Source organism: Armigeres subalbatus, chromosome 1 (assembly GCF_024139115.2).
Source record: "Armigeres subalbatus isolate Guangzhou_Male chromosome 1, GZ_Asu_2, whole genome shotgun sequence".
NCBI lineage: Eukaryota > Metazoa > Arthropoda > Insecta > Diptera > Culicidae > Armigeres > Armigeres subalbatus.
Genome location: NC_085139.1, coordinates 23020851 through 23041628, shown reverse-complemented (window position 1 = coordinate 23041628; position 20778 = coordinate 23020851). Strand labels below are relative to the sequence as shown.

Sequence of the window (20778 nt, the reverse complement as noted above, 5' to 3'; positions counted from 1 at the left end):
ATGAAACATGGACAATGCTCGAGGAGGACTTGCAAGCACTCGGAGTATTCGAGAGACCAGTGCTTAGGACCATCTTTGGCGGTGTACAAGAAGACGGTGTGTGGCGGCGAAGAATTAACCATGAGCTCGCCCAGCTCTACGGCGAACCCAGTATCCAGAAGGTAGCTAAAGCCGGAAGGGTACGATGGGCAGGGCATGTTGCAAGAATGCCGGACAGCAACCCTGCAAAGATGGTGTTCGCTTCCGATCCGGCAGGTACGAGACGACGTGGAGCGCAGCGAGCGAGATGAGCAGACCAGGTGCAGAACGACTTGGCGAGCGTGGGGCGTATTCGAGGATGGAGAGATGCGGCCTCGAACCGTGTATTGTGGCGTCAAATGGTTGATTCAGTGTTATCTGTATAGATGTAGACTAAATAAATGAAATGAAATGAAATGAATGTTATGGCTTCTCGGTTCTCATTGATCGTTATTGATTTAACAGTTTTCACACGTATTTTTATTTGGTCAAACGATAAGTTTTCCATGCAATTATTGAACAATGGTAGAAAAGGTGAACTTTAACTGCTTTCAACATTTAGTTAAAATTTCAAATTAGGTTGACGAAAATTGGGGTGATGGCATTTTGTGGATGTCTTATCCTATGACCTGTTCGACCATTTCTGCATTTTCGTTCTACTGACCTTTTCGGTCAAACGGCTTTTACGGCAAAATAACCTATTCGATCAAACGTCTATTTCGGCCAAATGACCTCTCTAGTAACATTTTTGTTTTACGCAGGATTCATAACAGCTGTTCGGCTCAAATAAATTTCAAGCCTATCGACCGTTTCGGCTAAATTACCAGTTCAGTCACTGTCACCCAATCGACATATCAGGTATCAGAACGTCGGCTCCAGGGGCATGTTCACCTCAATTCGGGAGATTTGTGCCATCGCCTTCACAGCCTTTCTCATCACGCACCTGACGGAAAAGGAAGTGAACAAAAAGGAAAGGAATAGGGAGGGGAAAAACTCAAAGGTGCAGCCCAATCGGGTTGTACGCAAATGTGACGTAGGACTGCGTAGCTATTCGAAAATGATGGTATTTGCCATAATAATTTGTCTCGTTTTATTAACATTTCGCAAACTGCTCGGAGGTCAACTCAATCAAGAAGTCGAATAGTTGTTCCCAGTTGGATGGACTTTGAATCTCTAACCGTGGAATCAACATGACAATCGACTGGCTTTCAGTCGGGGACATCACAATCCTTACTTTGCCACGTACGCTTACATCGCGGGCGAAAACCAAACGTTGCAAATAAATATATTTCCGTTTGGTTTCACGCCACTACTTATTTTTCCTTTATTTCGTCAATTTTTGAGGATGATGTCCTCCAAAAAGGTCTTTATACAAAAGGTTGATCCGACAATTCGATATGAACTTTCTTCAAAGTGCAAAACTCAATCGTAACTAGCAAATTTGATAGCGCATCGGAGGGAGATGATGCAGTAAATTTGAATGGATGGAATCACTAACAGCCAGGCCTTGAAAAATTCGTTCAAAAACGAATGAATGCTTCGTTTTTAGCCCACAGCGAGGTTTTAATTTCGGTACACCGATTGATGTTCGCTCGATGACGTGATGCTTGCTGCACGAATAAGGGAAGAGGCAAATATAAAGCATTCGTTTTATACATTGAAAGTGGGGAGTTTTGAACGTGGCATCTTCATAAACCGGGTAGTGTCGAGGAGGCAGCGTTCAGTAGGGCAGCGTGAGATGAGAATGTTTCCTTCGTTCATCGGAAGTGTTTCAGATGCGAGTGAGTGTTGTGTAAATTAAAAACCACATTAGTGAGAAAGAGCGAGCCTGCATTATAAACCTCTCTTTCACACATTCATTCCAACCGAAATGCGCAACTCACTATAAATGAGGCAAGAGAGTTAAATGTTCTCTGCACTAGCGGGTGCTTGGTTTGACTCTCCAACTGTTTCGTACAATACCCAGCAAACCAGCAATCGTATAAGAATGTACAAATTAAATTATATATATTCACAGATCAGATCGTAATCATATATAGATCCAGCAGAAGTTGTGAAAAATTGTAGAAAGGTTACATATAATGCAAATGTACAATCTAATTACAATCTATGTCATAAGTTGTAAATATGTAAATTTAAACTCAAAACGGAATCATATATCGCAAATATTTGAAAAATTACATATATGTGCATCTGAAGTTACAATGTCGTTAAGATTTGATTGTAAAGTCCTCTGTTATAATGATTTCAAATATGCTTACAACAACTCTGTTGATCCTTGAATGTTCAATAAAATATTCTTTTCCAAGAATATTGAAAAGAACACATTTGTCATTGTCATCAAATACAATTCGAAGACAAATATCAAAAGCGGTAATTGTTTTATACAAATACATACCTCAACATTAAACAATCGGTAATCACCCAGTCAATGTCTGTGAAACAGAACTACATGAAAATGATCATTCAGTTATTTCTGTACTATTGGCCAGAACTCTAAGGGAACCTTTTCGCACCCATTCTCCATGAACTGTGTTTTTTCCGTACATCTGTACTAGCTATGTATAACTAAACCTTCAAAGGTAGATTCTTAATAAATACTTACTGTTATTTGTCATTAGGCATAGTAAACAGCCTGGTGTTGTTTTTAAGTACTCACTAAATGGATATAAATTTAGCAACCAGAAACAGAGTACTATTAGTCGTTTTATTCCATATTTTGTTCTCAACAATAAATTCACAACATCACTGCGATCTATAGAACACTTAAGAAATACAATAAACACGATTTGAGGGAAAACAAACTTTGAGGGCAATTTTGTTATATTGACAACGTTGTATTTCTCCTCTTAGAGATGATAATATTATGATGATATTATACACGTCAATATGAAATTATATATGTGTTCAATCAAATCGCATATACTGGTTTATGCAATCATTGTCGACAATGTTGTATAAGATGTAATGGAATGTCTTTTCCAGATTGTATTCGCAGACGCAATATTATCATTAGGTATAAATGATTGCTTAACAACTGCGTACACATGGAGGAACCAGGTAGCTTCTGGACTATGAACTAGAAGGTCAAAGGATCGAAACTGGAAGCTGGAGGCTAAATTTATAACATAAATATATACATTAACTAATCATCAATTAACAGCATGTCACATAATGATTACGTTTCGACCTAAGAAATATTTTTGTTGCAAATACAATATGTTTTTTATGATAATATAATGTATGTATTATGATGTATGTTTGAACTGTTTTTTACTATTCTAGATTTAAAGTTGTAACAGTCCAATTATGCTGAACATATGCGATCTCTGATAAAAACCAACATGATTGTATATTGATTAAATTGAAATCGGAATACGTCGTATATCTTGTTATGCCATAACACTGATTTGTACGTATATGGCCTCCACTTTTGTTCACATAGAAGGAATCTATGCATTTTATACAATCAAATTGCATCATATAAGAGTACATTAAACAGAACTGAAAGTTAGTTATGTGAACCAATTTGTTGGCTGGGTAGTGCCATATGGAGCGAGGAAGCATTCTTCACTAAGCACGTTGAAACTGTTCTCTCGTGAAGCCACCTTCCTCGGGAGTATATCTGGTGCTGAAGCATCGGTCATCATATTCATTGCTTCATTCATCCAAGCCCTGCTAACAGCAAGCACGCCAAATCCGATGCCACCGAAACAGTCCATTTTCGCAGTAACTCTCTTTCCATAAAATGCTGGTCCTGAGAAGAACCAATTTTCTTTTCCCAATGTGTCTTTCGAACCGCTCATTCCGCTCTTTCCGCGGAATCCCGATCAAAATGGCTCGCGCGCGCCGTACAGCAGCTTTCTTGTATTCAATAGATTGAGCCCGTTAGCCCCGCCCCTTTGTGATCTGTATGGGTGTCAATATAATGTGCACTCATAACGATTAATTAAGGGGCGGGGCTAATGGAATTACTTCATTAGATATAAGAAAGCTGTTTTACGGCGCGCGCGAGTCATTTCGATCGGGATTCCACAGACAACGGACCGTTCGGAGAATGACAAATTTTAAGAATCCTCTGAAATTTTCTCGATTCTGAATTTGGTCATGAGATGTTTATCTTAGATGCGAATTATTGCGAGGAATAACAGCATAAATTTGACTTAAGGCGAAGCTTCTCCATATTACCAAACATTATCTCTTGGCATATATCTGTCCGAACGACGTTCACCGATGGGTGGTTGCTGTAGAAAGTTTCCACTGAGGTGGCGTCTTCATTGATTTTATACAAAATAAGGTTGATCCGACAATCTGAGATAAACTTTCTTCAAAGTGCAAAACTTCAAAGCGCGTCGGAGGGAGATGATGTAATGAATTTTAATGGATGGAATCACTAACAGCAACCAAGCTACCACGCCAAAACCGATGCCACCGAAACAGTCTATTTTCGCAATTCACTCTTTTTGCCTTTCTCGTATACTAAGTATACGGTAAAGGCTATATGATCGCTCCAAAAACAAACTTTTTATAGAAGGCCCGGAGACCCATAGTGTTATATACCAATCGACTCAGTTCGACGAATCGAGGTGATGTCTGTGTGTGTGTGTGTGTGTGTGTGTGTGTGTGTGTGTGTGTGTGTGTGTGTGTGTGTGTGTGTGTGTGTGTGTGTGTGTGTGTGTGTGTGTGTGTGTGTGTGTGTGTGTGTGTGTGCGCAAAACTACTCAAAAAATGTCACTCATTTTTCGGGCACTTATTCTCAACCGTTTTGCTCGCAACAAGTTGCATTCGACGCAGAATCCTGTCCCATTGTTTCCTATTTGAAATTGGCCAGATCGAACTATGGGATCGAAAGTTATGGCCAAAATACAAATTCATACGAAAAAATCGCGTAAAAAATGTCACTCATTTTTCGGTCACTTACTCTCAACCGATTTGCTCGCAACAAAATGCATTCGACGCAGAATCCTGTCCCATTGTTTCCTATTTGAAATTGGTCAGATCGGACTATGGGATCAGAAGTTATGGCCAAAATACAAATTCATACGAAAAAATCGCGTAAAAAATGTCACTTATTTTTCGAGCACTTATCCTCAACCGATTTGCTCGCAACAAGTTGCATTCGACGCAGAGTCCTGTACCATTGTCCCCTATTTGAAATTGGCCAGATCGAACTATGGGATCGAAAGTTATGGCCAAAATACAAATTTATACGAAAAAATCGCGTAAAAAATGTCACTTATTTTTCGAGCACTTATCCTCAACCAATTTGCTCGCAACAAGTTGCATTCGACGCAGAGTCTTGTCCCATTGTTTCCTATTTGAAATTGGTCAGATCGGAATATGGGATCAGAAGTTATGGCCAAAATACAAATTCATACGAAAAAATCGCGTAAAAAATGTCACTTATTTTTCGAGCACTTATCCTCAACCGATTTGCTCGCAACAAGTTGCATTCGACGCAGAGTCCTGTCCCATTGTCCCCTATTTGAAATTGGCCAGATCGAACTATGGGATCGAAAGTTATGGCCAAAATACAAAATCATACGAAAAAATCGCGTAAAAAATGTCACTTATTTTTCGGGCACTTATCCTCAACCGATTTGCTCGCAACAAGTTGCATTCGACGCAGAATCCTGTCATATTGTTTCCTCTTTGAAATTGGCCAGATCGGACTATGGGATCAGAAGCTATGGCCAAAATACAAATTCATACGAGAAAATCGCGTAAAAAATGTCACTCATTTTTCAGGCACTTTTCCTCAACCGATTTGCTCGCATTAAATTGCATTCGACGCAGAATGTCTCATATTATCTTATAGAAAATTGGCCAGATCGGACTATGGGCTTAGATGTTATGGTCAAATTACTATTTATTGCGAAAAAGAGTTCAAAAAAGTCTAGCTCACTTTTTTAGCACTTAGACTTCATCTATTCCCCAAGCAACACAAGTTCAACAAATCTGGTTGCAGTAACCATATTGTGACTGATTCCGGTCATATATAGGGCTTCCATTCCCGGAAATGATTTCGGAATTATTATTTCATTTTTGAATTATTATTTCATTTCCCGTTTCCCGGGAAGTTGATTCCCAGGAAAAATGGAAGCCCTAGTCATATATAAGTTACTGTGATTGATGTGCAATATGTGTGCTTCTCAGGTCGCTCGCAACAGATTGCATTCGACGCAGAATCTTGTCCCATTGTTTCCTATAGAAACTTGGCCGGATCGTACAATTGGGTAAAAAGTTATGGCGAAAATACTAATTTTAAAACTATGTTTGTGTTATTTGAGATTTTTCCAATCCTTTTGAACGAACGAGAAAGGCACCATCACCGCTAGGTGGATTAATTTGGGTTTTTTCATAAAATGTTGGTCCTGAGAAGAACCAATTTTCTTTTCCCAATGCTCCTTTCCAACTAACTGACACCACAATTTGTAATAAATTTTCAGCATTGGCACTGGCGGTGCCGGATTGCCACAGTGCTATTTTTATGGTCAACCTTTTCTTCAAATGAAATTCTGGTTCGTTGAGGTTGAATGATCTGCAGCAACACATCTAGCACCACCACCAATGCGATGGATTTTCTTTGAAAATGTTATTAGCGCCTCTGTGATGCTGTGTCCGCTCCGCTGCGATCGCTTTGATTTGTCTGCTCTGCGTAAAATCTTGTTAATACTGAGGATTAGATCCAAACCCGCAAGTGATTGATTTTTGATGTCTGTGCTAGTGATGCATGTACGTGATTGGTTAGTTTACCTATTTCTAAACTTTTTATCAATTATCGATAATAAATAGTTAAAAATCAGTATTTTCAAATAAATACAAAGAAGCGTTGACTCATTCTTGATCGAATGGTCCAAAAAAATTGAAAATCCATCGAGAAACGGCTTAGATATTAAAGTTTAAAGTCTATCATATTTTCGTGACGGTCCCCGATTTTCGCAATCGTAAAGTGTACCCCAATATAGAAAACACAGACGTAGTCCTATGTCAAAAATGGGAAGTTTGGGAAAGGTACCCTTGAAGAGGGCATACAACGTATACAACACGTACAAAAGCTCATAGCTCCTCACTACAACGGGTTATGAACAACAGAATACTTTGAAGGTTCAGGTTTCTGTAGTCAATTTCACTTAGTAAGTGTTTACCAAATATTTGAAAACGCAGTTGCGCATAAAATGGGCAGTTACATATCAGATGATAAGAAGTTCCATAATCGGATTAACAACCATCACAGGCAAAAGATTCAACACGTTGAATATTTGCCATGTGATAGTTGAGTCGGCAGTGACCTGTCAAGGCGTTGACTAAGACACTGCAATTCTGTTTAGACAGATTAGCTAAATAGTTAGCTTATACCGGAGATGGCTCTCGGATATACAATTTTGTTTGTCGACATGAATCCAAATTACTCCAATACTGTTTGTGCCCAAGAGCTAATCAAACACTTCACCCAACACTTAGATATTGGAATAGCTGGCTCAGGACCAAAAAAGTCTTGTGATGCTCCAGTGCAAGCTAACTCATCAGCCAATTAGTTTCCAGCTATGGAAGAATAGACAGGTACCCATATAAGGTGCAATGTATTAACCGAATTCAGTTCCTCTATTTGAGTTCGACATGCGATTACTAACTTCGACCTTGAGTTGGCCGTAGCGAGGGCTTTGATAGCTGCTTTGCTATCAGAACAGAAGTATATTACTTTGCCCATTATGTGTTTCTGCAGTGCGGATTGCACTCCACACATAATAGCAGATATTTCCGCTTGAAAGACAGTGCAGTGTCTACCCAGTAAGTGGGACTGTTCCAATCTTAGCTCGCGCGAGTAGACACCTGCACCCGCTCTACCTTCGAAGAGGGAGCCGTCAGTGTAACAATCAATGCTATCTGACATACTTCTCTCCCAATAGCCAGATGTCCATTCATCCCGCGAGGGGAATTGTGTTGAAAATGTCCTATTAGGAAAACTACTAGCGAGTGTGAGATCACTTGGAGCGAAGAATGTTCTGCCCCAATCAACCATGATTTGTAACAACGAAGTGTGTGTAGAACTGCGGTTTACAGGATTCTCTTCCATGAAACCGAGAACCCATAATCGGTAAGTACAAGAAAGTGCTTCTTGTTTGAGATGTATGTGTAGTGGGACAACGTCGAAGAGAACCTCGAAAGCAGCCGTGGGAGTCGAAGAGCAGTCATTGCCATTAGGCACATCCTTTGAAGATGGCCTAATTTAGACTGAATTGTCCTCACTTTACCCTTTTGAGACCACACAAGACATCCATAAGCCAAAATTGGTCGTACAACTGTTGTGTAAATCCATTTGATATATTTGGGTTTAAGACCCCAAGTTTTACCAAAAGTTCGTCGGCATTGGCCGAAAGCCATACACGGCTTTCTGACTCTGAGCTCAATGTTAGGAGTCCAGGAGGGCTTGGAATCAAGAATTAGTCCCACATACTTTACCTAATTGATTTCAGAGTCAGAAAGATGTAATGGGCGATTCCATTACGATTACGTTTTTCCGTGAAAAGTACAATAGATGTTTTATTCGGATTAACCGAAAGGCCATATTGGCGACACCAACTTTCGACTGCCTGAAGAGCGTTTTGCATCAGGTCGAATAAAGTAGTAATACACAAACCGACTATCAATATTAGATAGTCGTCGGCAAATCCATAAGTAGGAAAACCGCCATTATTGAGTAATCTCAATAGCGTATCTGCAACGAGGCTCCACAAAAGTGGGGTCAATGCTCCCCCTTGGGGGCAGCCACAGACACTTAATTTCCTAATCGCTGCTTGACGTAATGTCGGGTAGAGATGTCGGTTTTTAAGCATCTGGTGAATCCATTTGGTAATTATATTACAACTTGGAAATCCTTGGATCTCGCATTCAATCGACTGGCTTCACTCAAATTGGAAACATTTGCACAAAAGTTTTTCCAGCCGAATCGTTCAGCAGATCGTAGAGCCTTCTTGTAAGCTTTGCGAGCCAACTTGAAAGAATCCGTCCCTGCTGAATGGCGTCTGTTCCAACTCCTTCTACACTGCTTCCTGAGCTTAGCCAAATCGGAATTCCACCACGGGGTTCCTCTTGAGGTTTTCACAGAACGCAAGGGGCAAGCTTCTTCAAAAGCTTCCACGATATGCAACGTTGTAGTATCAACGGCATCATCCAAGTCGATAAGAGTTTCAATGGATGGTAGATATCCATGAAATTTTGTCGAGTGCAACTCTGTATAGAGATCCCAGTTGGTTGAACGAAAACCGCATCGCGCCTCTTCTTCTCGTACCGGTCGGATAATTATCGAGCACCATCTCAATCAGGTTGTCGTCTGACATTCTGGCTACATGCCCGGCCCACCGTAACCGCCAAAATTGTACCGTGTGGTAGTTCTCCTAACAGTTACAACTCGTGGTTCATTGGCCTCCACCACCACCTCCATTGGCTTCCATCTGCAACCCACCATAAATAGTCCACAACACCTTCCATTCGGAAACTCCAAGGGCGCGTTGGTCCTTCGCCAGCAACATCCAACTTTCATGGCCATAGAGGCCGACCAGTCTAATGAACGTTTTGTAGATGGTCAACTTCGTACGGCGGCGAAATCTATTCGACAGGAGAGTCCAAAAGCATCTCCATCTTCTTCTTCTTCTCATTGGCATTACATCCCCACACTGGGACAGAGCCGCCTCGCAGCTTAGTGTTCATTAAGCACTTCCACAGTTATTAACTTTGAGGTTTCTAAGCCAAGTTACCATTTTTGCATTCGTATATCATGAGGCTAACACGATGATACTTTTATGCCCAGGGAATTCGAGACAGTTTCCAATCCGAAAATTGCCTAGACCGGCACCGGGAATCGAACCCAGCCACCCTCAGCATGGTTTTGCTTTGTAGCCGCGCGTCTTACCGCACGGCTAAGGAGGGCCCCAAAAGCATCTCCATGAAAAACCTTGAACTTTGATAATGAGTATTGAGTATTTGATATGGTTTCGAACATTTTGAAAATTGGTCACTTCCCCAGGACACCTGGAACCTACTACAGAGTGGTCAGGGCAACTGATCATCCTGAATATGCTTCCTGAAGCATCTTCATGAAAAATCTTGAAGTTTGATACCCATATTGATAGGGCTCTGAACGTTTTGACGTAGGACTTACGTCTCTCTTCACTATACCGGGTGTCATTTCAATATTTCTAAATCGACCGCGTTACGCTGTGTTGAAAGATTTTGAATGATCATAGCGTTTGTCCCAGTGAACGGATCTCTTCGGAAAAACCCTTAATCGACAGATCTTAAGTATGCCTTTCATATTCATACTTGATATGACCCGAAAAACTTGTTTCAATAGGCCTAAAACTGTTTTCGAAGCAAAACATTGACTGCACTGAATCCTATAAATATGGGTGCCGCTTGTTCCTCGCGTCATTTGTTCGCTTGATTCTGATGGTTGCAGACGCTAGCGGATAAGCTGCAACTGCGCACTAAAATAAGCCATAAAAGAGGGTGACGCAATTTTCCCTTCTCATTCTATTCAGAACTTCCACCGGGATATTTTTCTTTCATTCTAACCGGGACAAGCAAAGCCACAGCAGCATCGATTCGACAGCACTCGCAACTTTTCGCAAAACAGCTTCGTCCGCATCATCCGCTTTTCGGCCCGGTAGCGCCAAGGCCACCATCAGCCAAAGCATGCCAGTACAGCCGCAGAAAATGTTCCAGAAGCAGCCCATTCTACAGACCCGACACCACAGCAATGCCGAGAAGATACCGGCAACAGCAGCAGAGTCGAGCCGAAACTAGCCGGCATCAATGAAGAGCTGAGGCCGACCGGCATCAGTGTTGAGTCGAGACCGGCCGGCATTGGTATCGAGCCGAAACAACTTGAAGAAAATCAAGAGAAAGAACTGCAATGTAAAGAAACCCCCTCGGTCAACCAGTTCCCCGAAAGGAGTTAATTTTCGGCCCTTGTCAGGGCCAAGAGAATTAATAACAATTTTCGCAATTGGGTGGCATTCGTCACTGGTTCGTCGCATGCTGCATTAAGGCAATTCGCATCCCGCTGGTTCCATTGAAGAAACAACACACGTCAAGCGGATACGCTGCATGAAGACAGCTTTGGTTTTGCGCTCCACCTAGGAGCACCCAGCATCAGCCTTACAGTACGCTGCAACATGACGCAACAGATGGAGATAGAAAATGTATTTCTTTGAAGCAAACGGTTCTTCTGAGAGCCACTGATATATATATAATATCAAAGTTTTAAATACCCTCCGCGTTAGAAAATGTACTTGGGTGTCAAATCCAATATTCTAGAGATAAAATGTTATACGCGAATAGCGAATTTTCAAGATTTTTTATAACCGTGACATAACAAGAACTGTGACCGCGAAGTGGACGAAAGACTAGATTTGACCATGCCTTTAAAGACAATTAATATGTCCAAATTTCTCACATAATCTAATTTAGATAAATAAATCGGTGATAACAGCCCAAAAGTTATTATATAACAGGTTTCGTGAGAAATTTAAAAAAGATATCTCAAAATGAAAAGCTATCAATCGATTTATATAGAAAAACATTGTTTGATACTGTTCGCGCACAAAGCGAACGTGACTGAATGTTCTCCCAAGCTACCAATCCTAAATTTTCCGCACTTCCCACCTGAACAGCAATTCTTAGCTCGATTGCCTGGCTTGTGGTCTGTACCGTGCGAAAAGTCCCGTTAGGAAATAGACGCCAGCAGCGAGCAACAAAAGAAAGAAGAAGAAGCCCATCACGAACACGTGGATGATGATGACGCTTTGGCTGACAAAGGAACGGGATACAAGACGCTCACTGATTGGCCGACCAATCGGGAAGCACAGACGATTCAAAATTAAGTATAAAAAAAAGTGCATTCGCTTATGGAACATACACACGGTCAAGCAGTTTGACCAACATTGACTCCACCTCTCGTTTATTCAAACATCCATCAAGTTTCACCAACAGCGACACGAACAATCAATTTATTCGACCAACAATATCACACACGAACGACCGAAGCGCCAACTTGAGCACCAACCATCACAAAATATATGGGGGTTTGTGCAACTTCACTACAAATGCTCAAACATGTTCGGCGAACTTTGACTCCACCCCCGACAACTCAAACCAAAATCAAACCGTTTTAATTTTTCCAACCGAGCCGCCAACTGTCAAATGGTTGTTCGAACAACTTCACACACGTTCAAACAAAGCAGCAACCGAAGCGTTTTCTTGGGGGCGGAGTCAATGTTCGTCAAACTGCTTGACTGGTGTGTACGTTGCATTACAGAGCATTCAGTCCTTCTTATTAGTTGGACCAAGCCGAAACAAACAGCCTTTTTCAAGGCTATAAGAGTTGAATAATTTCCTTATTCAGTCGATATCGCATGGACTCGGAGGCCCTTCAGTCGAAGCTGCGAATGAGCTGCTGCTGGGTCTGACGAGAAGGCATAAAATAGCGCAACGTGATTTTTTTTTCCTTTCATTCTGACCGGGACAAGCCAAGTAACAGTAATATCGATTCGACAGCATTCACACCTTTTAGCAAGGCAGCATCGTCCATACTATCCACTTTTTCGGCCCCGCAGAGTCGAGGCCAACATCAGCCGAAGCATAGCCATCAGTACAACAGTAGAAGAAGTTCCAGAAGCAGTCCACCCCACAGACCCGACACCGCAGCAATGCCGAGCAGATACCGTCAACAGCAGCAGAGTCGAGCCGAGGCCGGCCGGCATCAGTATCGATCCGAGACAGGCTGAAAAAAAGCAAGAGAAAGAATTGCGATGCTTTTGAAGAAACCGTGCGTGTGTTTTGGTTTCGAACAAGAAACTCTTTCGGTCAACCAGTTGTCCATGAAAAAGTTAATTTCCGGCCCTTATCAGGGCCAAGAAAGATAATGATAAAGCTCGCAATGGGTCCCCGGTTCATCGGTCGGCAGTTCGTATCCCGCTGGTTCCATCTGGAGAAACAACACACGTCGGCACATACCTACACTGCATGAAGACAGCTTTGTTTTCGCGCTCCACCCGAAGCACCCAACATTAGTTTTACAATCCACTGCAACAAGACGCAACAGATGGACATAGAAAATGTTTATTTTCAAAGAATACGGTTCTTTTGAGATCCATTGATAGACTTACTAAGGAGTTCTTAAAAATTCTAAAATACTCTAGAGATAAAATGTTATACGCGAATAGCAGATTTTCAAGATTTTTTCATAACCGTTACATAACAAGAACTGTGACATATAATGAAATAAATCACAAAAAATTCCACTATTAGATGAAAAATCTATTGAGAGCTTTTCTTTTTGAGATATTTTTTCCTATATTGCTCATGAAAATTGTTATAATAATGTTTGGGCTGTTATCGCCGATTTTTTATACAAATTAGGTGACGTGAGAGATTTGGATGTATTATACATATTCAAAGGCATGGTCAAGTCAAGTCCTACGTCCACTTCGCGGTTAGGTCACAGACATTACCCACTGTTCGTTTTTTCAAATTGGCCACTTCCCCCGAGGTACCTGGAACCTACAACAGAGTGGTCAGAGCAACTGATCGTCCTGAATATGCTTCCTGAAGCATCTCCATGAAAAATCTTGAAGTTTGATACCCATATTGATATGGTACCGGATAATACATACGTGAGTAAGGATAAACATAATTGATCATAGTATCCGGAACCAGGTCTACTGAAATGGCCATATCTCGGATGTTTTTCAACGCATCTTAGCACAACAGCCCGCATTCAATTTTAAATAAGATCTAGTTTCTAGGAATATAGTGTTTATTGATGTAACTTCAAGCCACACAAAAATACGAGCTGCAGAAAAAATGTGTTTTTGACATGGCCTCCGAAAATCCGGAACATCTCCGGTGTTCGATGGCCAGTATTCATGATCGTACATGTTCCTAAATCTTGACTAAATTTGCCGTCGAATGCTTCCGGTTTTGTTCAATTTAATCAATTTTTCAAAAAGTTATAAGGATTTGAATTTGGGCCAAATTTTGCCTATCTCAATCATTTTGCCTAACCCCTGTATCTGTGTTGATACGAAACGAATTAGTGGAAGTAAAAGGAAGACAACAGATTTTTAAACTGCGTAGCATTTCCTCTAAGACGCTCACAAATAATTATTAAATTAAAACTTTATTTTTCATTTAGCTATTGGAATAGTACTGTACTTGTTTATTCAAGAATCAAATTCAAATCCATTTTTTCTAAGATCCTGATACAGTCCTTTCTCAGGAAGAAACACTCCTTCGGATAAATATCCACGGCTTAAAAAAAATTACTATCAAAAATTTCAAATGTAGCTGTACAAACTTCCTTTAAAACGGATCTATTTTGTCGCTAATTTCTCTTGAGATACGCTCTCACCAGCCTAAAATAATTTCAATTGGATAGAAAAATGGGCAATAAGGTTAAGAGGAATATGGGATGATCAAAATAGAACGGAAATAACTTACAATATTAGCATCACAACGAATGAGGGCTCCATCTAAACCCCAAATAGAGTGAAACTCTGGATACCGGTGAACATTGGGGTAATTGATAGCAAAATTACGACAGCAATTGGAACATTTTTGTCTGTCCAAAGGACCATCAGTACAAAAACTATCCAGCATTCCATTCACACAAAGAAAACATAAAAAGGAAACTCTCGACTTTCTAAAGAGCTCCCCGCAATAAATAAGTTTTTGACCAATGACTCCGTATCCCTTTTTGCGCAACATATATCGTGCAATATTGTACAAATTGATGACACACTTATTGATTGTTAGAAGCGCCTCTGAAATCGGAGTTTTGCCTCGTCTAGGAAAAGGAAGGGCTTCTTTTGACACAAATTGACCAACCAACCCCTCTTAGCCGTGTTAAACTTTTTAAATACTTGTTTCCGTTGCTTTCTCCGTCCTGTTAAGATTAAACCTTTACAAACCACTCGCAAATGGTTGATTTACCTTGCCCATATCCTTGTTCTGAATCCCTAGAAAATACACAGCAAATAATTTGGAAAACTCAACGACGTGTAAAATTGCAGCTTATCCCATCAAACGAATTAACATTCGATATTAAATTAAATTTGATTGAATTTTACAAGCAAGCACCGTTTAAATTTATTTTGATTTAAAAGAATAGTGAGATCGATTGAATGTTACGTGTATTTGCATGCTCCAATTATGTGCATGAAAATAAATTTAAAATCACAACATATTTTTATCTGTGTAGTGATCATAGAGTTCATGATATATCAGTATGTCGAAGACGTACATTTTCAATAATACAGATGGTCTGTATGATTTCTTTTTGGATAGGGTGAGTGTACCGGTTTTGGCCACCTTATTGTCTAATTTATCGTCCTTATTGTCTATATAATATCGATCAGTTTCAACAGTGAAGCGTAAGAATATATTTCCTGTTAGAGTTAATGAAAACCTCGAAAATTCCTTGAATTTTGGAGTTATGCGAAAAATTGGACAAAATAGACACATGACCAAAACTGGTAAAGTTCTCCTAGTTCTGAATACATTTTTAATTCGAATGAAACTCTCACTATCTCTTATCTCTATCACTATCTCTTAGATGGAATTAATACACTCCCTGTCGACGTCCTTGCGAATGCTGAGGAAGGGGAAGGATGGTTAGTTGAACACCTACTTAAGAAAGATGCAAAGAATTTCTACGACCTCTCATAGGTGCCACGGGAGGTTTTGGGATTGTGTGGAAGGTTACAACAGTAGGAATTGTTTTGATAGAAGTGAAACACAGAAGAACTAAGATAGAAATACAAATTAGGAGAGGAGAGGAGCTTGGAATTGAACCCACGACCTCCTGCTTATAAGGCAGAAGCGGTAGCCACTAGACTACCCAGCTCGCCCAATTCTTTAAATTGAAAAAAAAATCCTCAAAAAATAAACATTTTTGCGGAAAAAAACATATCCTCGAAAATAACATTTTCCGCAAATACCATATCCGTGATAAAAATTCACAAAAAAAATCTGCGCATATGACATTTCCCCGAACATGACATTTTCCCGAATATAACTAACGTCTCCCCGAAAATGACAGTTTCTCAAATATGATATTTCCCCGAATATGACTTTTTTCCGAAAATAACAATTCCTCAAAAGTGACGCTTCTCCTAAAATGACAGTTTCGGTAAACATCTTTTTCTTGGTAATATCATTTACTAAGATATAACAAGAATTTATTTGCCGAAATAAATGTTTTAAAAAGTGATATCTTCCTTCTTTTAATCATTGGATGTTGTTTAACCAATCTTTTGATCTTCTCATCATCTGATGAAGTATCAACAACAAAATACGATAACCCCGCTTACCAACTGGTTTTAGCGAAAACAAATGGGCAATTCCAATAAATGCGAAATCAAACTGGCAATCCCGGACAAGGACGGTTATTTCGCGCTCATTTGTTCTGACTTTCTCAATTCACTTGTCCTGTCAAAACGTAGTATATTTATATGTTAATTATCCTACCCTAGTAGCACAATTCAGATCGATTTAGTTGCAGCAACTCCAATGTGACTTGATAAGGTTGCATATGAGTCACAATAATTAGTATATGACAAGTGTGCTACTCGGGTAGTTGCTCTAATAGTGTTTAACCTTCGGCAACTTTCTGCTCATCTCTACCGTGTAAAATCGACTCAAGAATCAAGAATAGATCTTTTAAAACGGAAATCCATTAGTTCGGTGTGATGTTATTAGCTTTCAAAATTTGGCAGAACTTCATCAGTGAGTCAAAAAAAAATATCAATGTCACTCAAGCTCAAAGTAATCCCAATAATGAAGTAATAAGAAATAATTCTCCCCAGATCTTCAAAAGTTTGAATCGTTCTCCACTTACCATAGGGTGGTATCAGCGCCTGACCGGCCCGGACGTTGTCGAACACGTACGCCGACTCGCTCTTGCCTTTGGCGTTGACTGCGTACACCAGCAGCTGGTACATCCGTCCCGGTTCCAAACTGTGCAGCTTGAAATGTGGCTCGTTCTGTGTGATCCGGAAGAGCGGCGCTAGGGTGGCCTGTTATCGCAGAAACGAGATGAAAATCGGAGAGCCGGGATTAGTTGAAAATAATAAACAATGGTATAGAATGGGGGGACGACTACTACGCTGGGGACCCGGAAATCCTGCCATACCGCCGTATAGTCATCGCTCTCTAACTGGGATTAAGTTTTAATTGCTTTCGAAACCTGGCGGACCGTTATCTAATGGCTTCGAACGAATATGAACCGAGATGATGCGATGTTGGGTGACACGAGAAGTGACTAACTGGTGCGGTGGTCGCGTCGTGGGGGTGCCAGCGGTTTTATGGACTTCCGCCAACCGCCCCTTAGTTCGGAGCGGATTCCACGCCCGCTGCGGTCAACCGTTATCGTTGTCGAAGTCGCTACTGAACATACATAATATGAGCTTATGAGCGAACGACTCCCATAGTTTCGAACGACATGCGGTGAACAGCTTTCGATACAATGATGACGATGCTTAATAAATATAGCTATTACAGCTATGTACCCTCGGAATGCTGCTGGGGTAGATCGTTGTCACGAGTGAAAGGCGAAGTTAAGTAGAGAATATTAACGTGCTGGCGCTGGCAGTCGCAGATTTAGCATTATGTTCGGACGCTTAATAAACGTGACAAAATATTGGTTTCGAATAGAGCTTCAAGCTTTGATTAGTCTCATCGAGTAAAACAAATGAAGATTTAATTTTGTTATTCGATTTGAGGAACTTTTTCTCACTTCTCTGAACATGTTGTTGATGAATGACAACTATCAACAATGCCATTGTCATCCGTGTCATGCTGATTGAAGACTCCAACTAGAAAGAAATATTTACAAAGCCACTGTTGAGCTGACATGGTAACTGTACACACTTAAAATAAATCGCAGATTTCTGTAAAATTTCACCGAAATCTCAACAGCAGAACTGTTCGGTAAAAATTTTACAGATTTTTTGGTGGTTTTGACAGTTGAACAAAGAAAAATACCGCAGAAAATCGGTGAAATAATTACCGAACAAATCTGCTGTTGAGATTTCGGTGAATTGAAGCAAAATTCACCGAAATCTGTGAAATGATTTAAGTGTGTATGCGATGACAATGTAATATAAATCTCAGAAGCTTCCGAGAAATCTGATCTCGGCTGTCATGTACCGTCGACGACTCGCCTTGGGGCTTGATAAACTTCCAAAAAGAAACCATCTGGGCACGATTTGCAAATTGCGATTAATTCGACGAATCGCTTTCCACGGTCCATACATTTCGCTATATCAACGCAATTCCCCGCGGCCTTAAGGTTGAATGCACGGTGAATCAGAACGGCCCACCACCCCCAGCAGCCATTGCCGGGTAACGGTTCTGGTTCCTAACAAGCAAGATGACGACAACGACGGCAACAACGACCAGGACGCTGAGTGGATTTTGATCGAGGACTCTTGTCACTGCTGTAGTAGGTTGGTTGGCCCGCGTATGTATGCGAGCCTGTCGCGACACACATGCCAACAGCACGTAAATTTGTCAGAACATACAAGCCGAAATGGCACCGCCAGATGGGACTTCTCCGATCCGAAACGGCTGCTACTGCTGTTGCCGTACCGAGTGGAGCGTGATTGAGTGGTGCTTGTTTATGGCTTCTGTCCAGCGGATAGCCTCTACATGGGCCGGTGACGTTGCCTTGTGTCTACCATTGCCACACTCCACATCTTCAGCTGACGACCTTTACTGCACAACCCCGGCAGCGTTTTGGGCCGTTCATCTTCACAGGTGGAAGGGAGTTCAAAAACATGTTTCTCTTGAGGCCAAATAGTTAAATAATTTAGCAATCGCAACAAGATGTTCTCCACTGATAAATTCTTGTAAATCTGCTGGAAATTGGCTTCCCTTGGGCACAATATTTATTTATTTCTTTTGTGCTTTCCCAATTATACAAAATGTTTATTTATACTTAAGTCGAATTTGGAAACCGGTGCTCCAAAAACCAAATAAAGCGCACATTTTGCTTTTCTTATACAACAAAGTTGTACCGAAACGCTCTTACATCACACCAAAAACGAACTTTTTATAGAAGGCTCGGAGAACCGTATACCGATGGCTCATCGTTGAACTGAGCACATGTTTTTCTGTTTGTGTGTGTATGTGTGCGCACGAAAGTCTAAAAAGATTAGCCAACACTTTTCATATAGTAATTCTCAACCGATTTCCTCGCAACAAATAACATTCGATGGGGGATAAAGCATAGTTGATCACTATTGAAAATGATCATGTACAGGTTTTGCGTTCAAAATGGTGCGTAGAAAATGGTGTATTAAACAATACAAGGTTGAAGTAAGATTTGCTATCAGTGACCGGAAATGTCATCTCGTTGTCATGTCAATACCAAATTCTCGAAATGACTGCCCTAGTAACATTTTGGTTTTATACTAGTTTTATAACACTCTTGTAGAGTAAATTATGGTCTTTAAGAGCGTTATAAAACTTAAAATGTTACTTGGGTGATCTACTTTTCTAAACAAAGATTCAAACGTCGAATTGACGATTTTTCCACATAAACCAAAACCATCAACAGGTAGCAGAAGCCTCCATTTTCGTATTGATGGTGTTGGTTTGCGTTGGAGTGTTTTTTAATTTGTCAAATCAACGTTTGTATCTTTGTTTACACAAGTAGATAAGTCGTTTTAAAAATCTTGTTCTGATGTGACTTTATTGACTTTAATGACTTTAATCTAAATCTAAAATTCATGGCATGAGAGACATTTTTTTTTTAATTTTTATGCACTTTGTATTTAGAACATTGAATTGTTTGACAAAGTTCTAGGAGCCTTTAAGCATTACATGTTAATCAAAAAATCCTAATTGTAAACAACTTTTGAAAAAACTGAAAGGTGCAGCCCAATCGTTGTATGTTGTACGCAAAAATCACCCTCATTCCTGCTTACGTTCGAAGAGCATACGTTAGAAAGTATCGCCGATTCGCATTCCCGTTTTCATTCGAACCAATTCTCACCATTCGATTTTTCGATTTATGCAACTGGTATTTTACATTTATTGTTTTCCTTCATAGTGAGCATTTTATTGGAATATCAACTATTAAAAGACTATTCTCGTAAATTTAAGTTTATGAATGATTTTTTGATGAACGATTCACATATTCTATTACCTTGAAGATCTTGCGTAGGACTTTGTCCTAGAATGACTCCACGAATGACTATTGCATTTCCTCCAAGAATTTCTTTTTAAGTTCCTCAAGGAATCCCTTCAAGAGTTTCTTCAAGAATTCCTATGGAAATACCTCCACAAATTCATCCAGGGATTTCTCCGAGACTATGTTTAGGAGTTTCTTTGATATTCTTCGAGGAATTCCGTCGGAAACTCATTCAATGATTCTTCTAAAGACTCATCCAGGAATTCCTCCTAAAGTTCCATCAAAAATTTCCCTCCCTCCGAGAAATCATCCAAGATTTCCTCCAGCAATTCCTTCAGGAATTCCTCCAAGTTTTTCTTCGGAAACTCCTCTCCTCCTAAAGCTCCTCCAAGATATCCTCCGGGAATCCCTTCGCAAATTTCTCTTGAAATTAATCCAGAAACTGGTTTCTTAAGTTCCTCCAAGAGTTTGTTTTTGACATTTATTCCAAGATTATTTTCTTGGAGTTCCTCCATAAATTCCCTAAATACTTTCCCAGGATTTCTTTTAAAACTCCTCCAAAA

General features: G+C 40.3%; 1 protein-coding gene across 5 annotated transcripts in view; it reads right to left on the bottom strand.

Annotated features, from left to right (window-relative positions):
* Positions 1–20778, bottom strand: part of LOC134222682 (hemicentin-1) — a 740104-nt gene that overhangs the window by 58007 nt on the left and 661319 nt on the right. For all 5 annotated transcript variants that reach the window (XM_062701842.1, XM_062701853.1, XM_062701859.1 and 2 more), the window contains one exon: positions 16919–17096. In XM_062701842.1, coding sequence (XP_062557826.1) covers positions 16919–17096 — 178 coding nt within the window. The remainder of the gene's footprint in view (positions 1–16918; positions 17097–20778) is intronic.